The sequence below is a fragment of the Sinocyclocheilus rhinocerous genome, unplaced genomic scaffold (assembly GCF_001515625.1).
Source record: "Sinocyclocheilus rhinocerous isolate Xijiao unplaced genomic scaffold, SAMN03320098_v1.1 scaffold1095, whole genome shotgun sequence".
Lineage (NCBI taxonomy): Eukaryota > Metazoa > Chordata > Actinopteri > Cypriniformes > Cyprinidae > Sinocyclocheilus > Sinocyclocheilus rhinocerous.
Window position 1 is genome coordinate 16,006 of NW_015628319.1, and position 3,763 is coordinate 19,768.

Below are 3,763 nucleotides of genomic sequence, written 5' to 3' on the forward strand. Positions count from 1 at the left end.
CACCCTTAATTTACAGAGAAAAGAAGGTCAGGGAAAAATCTGTAGATGGAAAAATCTCCATACAAGTTCTTTGTGCATTTTTCTTTTTTTCTACTTTTTTGTTAGAAAATGTTTATTTAATATTTATTCAGGTTTTTTTAAGGTATCTAATATTTTGATGCTTAATTTCCATGATCTAAATATTCTATAGTTTGTTGTCATTTGGAAGTGTGTAGGCCTTCTTGCATTATTATGCTGTTACATTATGGTTATATATTCAGTGGCAAAAAATGGTCTTTAAAATGACAATAACATCGCTTATCGCAATTATTTCTGGGGCAATATATCGCACAACAAAAAGTTGTTATCGTGAGAGGCCTATATGTGACCTGGACCACAAAACCAGTCATAAGGGTCAATTTTTCGAAAATTGAGATTCATACATCATCTGAAAACTGAATAAATAAGCTTTCCATTGATGTATGTTTGTTATGATAGGACAATATTGGGCCGAGATACAACTATTTGAAAATCTGGAATCTGAGCGTGCAAAAAAATCTAAATATTGAGAAAGTCGCCTTTAAAATTGTCCAAATGAAGTTCTTAGTAATGCATATTACTAATCAAAAATTAAGTTTTAATATATTTACAGTAGGAAATTTACAAAATATCCTATGGAACATGATCTTTACCTAATATCCTAATAATTGTTGGCATAAAAGAAAAATCAATCATTTTGACCCATACAATGTATTTTTGGCTATTGCTACAAATATACCTCAGAAATCTGGAATCTGAGCGTGCAAAAAAATCTAAATATTGAGAAAGTCGCCTTTAAAATTGTCCAAATGAAGTTCTTAGTAATGCATATTACTAATCAAAAATTAAGTTTTAATATATTTACAGTAGGAAATTTACAAAATATCTTCATGGAACATGATCTTTACTTAATATCCTAATGATTTTTGGCATAAAAGAAAAATCAATCATTTTGACCCATACAATGTATTTTTGGCTATTGCTACAAATATACCTCAGCGACTTATGACTGGTTTTGTGGTCCAGGGTCACATATATATTATTATATATACACATATATATACTCCAGTCAATGTCACGACGTAACTACTCTGAGGTTTTTATTCAAATCTACTTACATAATTTTACTGAAATCAAATTGTTTTGACAGTCATCATGATTAACTCATCTGTGGCTCAGTAATTTGCTGTAAGGTTGTCCGGAAGTTCCCTTCATAAGAAATTTAACCACTTTAAGTAATTTCTATACAGATCATATCCAGTTTTAAAAAGACAAAATTTTCCCATCACTTACCTAGAAGGCTCGGGTCGGCCCGTACCATCTTCTGTTTCTTCTTCTTCTTGCCTGAGGTGACCGTCTCAAACCGCTGCTGCTGTTGTTGTTGGTGCAGGACTGACTGTGACACTTGGCTCATTTCCCACAAGAAGTCCTGAGACACAAACACAGGGAGCTCAGTGCAAATGACATTAACACACACGCAGTGTTAATTTTGTCAGCCATTTTTTTTATTTAGTCTTAGCCCTGTGTCAAATGTATTATATTTAATCAACCTTGTCCTATTTTTGTTTAGTCAAGTTTTAGAAGACTAAATGTCTGAGCATTTTAGTTAATGAAATTTTAGTCACATTTTCTTCATGCTGTATAATGTTTAAACTGATAAAAATAATTTTTGCTCAAAACAATCGCAATGATAGTTGTCATTTTTACCTTTCAGGTATTGCACTTTCACCAATAAGCACAAATCAATAGAATGTGGACTCATACACATGGTTTATTTGACCTCATCTAGTGTACTGATTTATTATGGGCTATTTAACATAACAATGAACATCAAAGACTTAGATATGCACTCTCTCTGTCTACATTATGAAAACTGGTAAAAACAAACAAAAAATATTATAACAGTAAATTCCTAATAGTAATTCTGAATTGCAATGATGTTTCTCTATTTCTCTATTAGCAAAAAAAAAAAAGCCAAACATCTCACACATAGATCGCTAAACTTTAGGTTATTTCATCGCCGGCACTCCCATAATGAAGAGCAAACGTTTTAAATGTAAAAAAAAAATTTATATCTGGCAACCACACACATGAAAGCTTGCGTAGTAGAGGCGTGTACAGCAGTCCACAATAATATTTTGTCTCTTTTTTTTTTTTTGACAAAAATAAGATTTTGGTAAAGTTTTTTTTATTTTTTTTAAATACATTTTAGTTCTGTTCTTTTATCGTCAATGATATTGCATGTTGATATAGTCACAGTTTTCGTTTATTGACCTTACTGTTGTCTCAACATCGTCTCATTTTAGCCATGGGAAAAAAGTTTGTCAACGAACATTTTTCGGCATAGTTTTCGTTAACGAAATTAACACTACGCACAAGCAAGCAAGTGCACAGGCACACAAACGCACCTGCTGTTTTTGCTGCTGGCCCTGCTGAGGTTTTTGCTGGTTAGCGTTCTGTTTGGCACGGCGCTCCAGGAACTGCTTGGCGAAGTCCTTGGCCTGTGGAGTGTCGCCCAAGTAGGCTCTCACATAGTCGTGCACCTCGTACGGTGAGTCCACTTCCTTCAGAAACGACGCAAAGGTGGGGACTGTGGGAAAAGGAAAAGACTGATGACTTTCGGAAACCTTTAAATCACACTTTTTTCAAGAGGTAATGTATGATAATATTTGTAGCTGCAATTTACCCAAAATTCAGCCCAAATGTCTGAACACTAAACATATGCTGGTGTTTTTCACAAAAGACTACAACTAGGTGTTTTATGAGACAAGACCTTTTTAACGCCAGAGGCCACATTCTGTTCATTCAATCACATTCAAATACTCAAAAAGCCCTACTAAAAAAAGCGATGAAACATCAGAGAGGGAAGTGGTTTGTGGGAAGAATTATCTGGGCATCATTTGCGTATACAACGAAACAGTTGCCAACAAGCAAGATCATTGAGGGTGAGAACCGAGTGAGTGTCAGAGACTCACCGTCGAGGTTATTGGCCGTGTTGAGAGTGTGTAGAGTCTGTTCACACCACTGCATAAAGCCGTCTTGGTTCTTATTGGCTCCCTGGAACAGTTTCAGTAGCTTCTCTTCCTCTTCCACCTTTTTACTGGCTTTACCACTGCTGCTATTACTGCACAAGACAGATTATTTTACAAACTACAGTATGGAAATGGCACAAAAACCTGTTCTACACATTGACCCAAAGCCTGAGGTTTTATTGCACTGTTTACAGCAATACACTAATACTAATATATGCAATAGTTTACCTGAGGTTAGCATTGCCCTTGTTTTTCTGATTGTGGCTCTTGCGTGTGGCCTGAGGTGGGGCGGCCTCCTTTACTGCTTCATCCCAGAAGCCAATATCAGAGTTCTGAGCATCACCCCAGACACTGCTGTCCATCATCCAGTTCGCGCCGACGTTATTAACAGAACCCCACACTGATGATGTATTGAGGGCCTAAGACAGAGACAGAGAGGTCATGCAATCTATTGTACTCTGACTAATGCACTCAGGTCAGATTGTTTTCAGGGTTTTAAAATCAAACGTAAGATCAAGAACTTTAAGGTCTGCACAAATAATTAGACCGAGGCACACGTTCAACTGCAAAACAGGGTAAGTGCAAGTTTAATTACTCAAGATGTTTTATTCAGTATGCATGTTTTAAAGGGGTGGTTGACTGGTTTTTTTCTAGGCTTGATTGTGTTTATGGGGTGCAGTCTAACATGTGTTAATGCTTCGTTTAAAAAAAAA

The 3,763-nt window shown here is 35.8% G+C and overlaps 1 protein-coding gene across 3 annotated transcripts in view; it reads right to left on the reverse strand.

Annotated features, from left to right (window-relative positions):
* The window catches only part of LOC107737390 (PERQ amino acid-rich with GYF domain-containing protein 2), a 33,905-nt gene that overhangs the window by 4,809 nt on the left and 25,333 nt on the right, over nucleotides 1–3,763 (reverse strand). For all 3 annotated transcript variants that reach the window (XM_016548879.1, XM_016548880.1, XM_016548878.1), the window contains 4 exons: nucleotides 3,279–3,469; nucleotides 2,994–3,142; nucleotides 2,427–2,608; nucleotides 1,312–1,447 (listed from right to left, as the gene is read on the reverse strand). In XM_016548879.1, coding sequence (XP_016404365.1) covers nucleotides 1,312–1,447; nucleotides 2,427–2,608; nucleotides 2,994–3,142; nucleotides 3,279–3,469 — 658 coding nt within the window. The remainder of the gene's footprint in view (nucleotides 1–1,311; nucleotides 1,448–2,426; nucleotides 2,609–2,993; nucleotides 3,143–3,278; nucleotides 3,470–3,763) is intronic.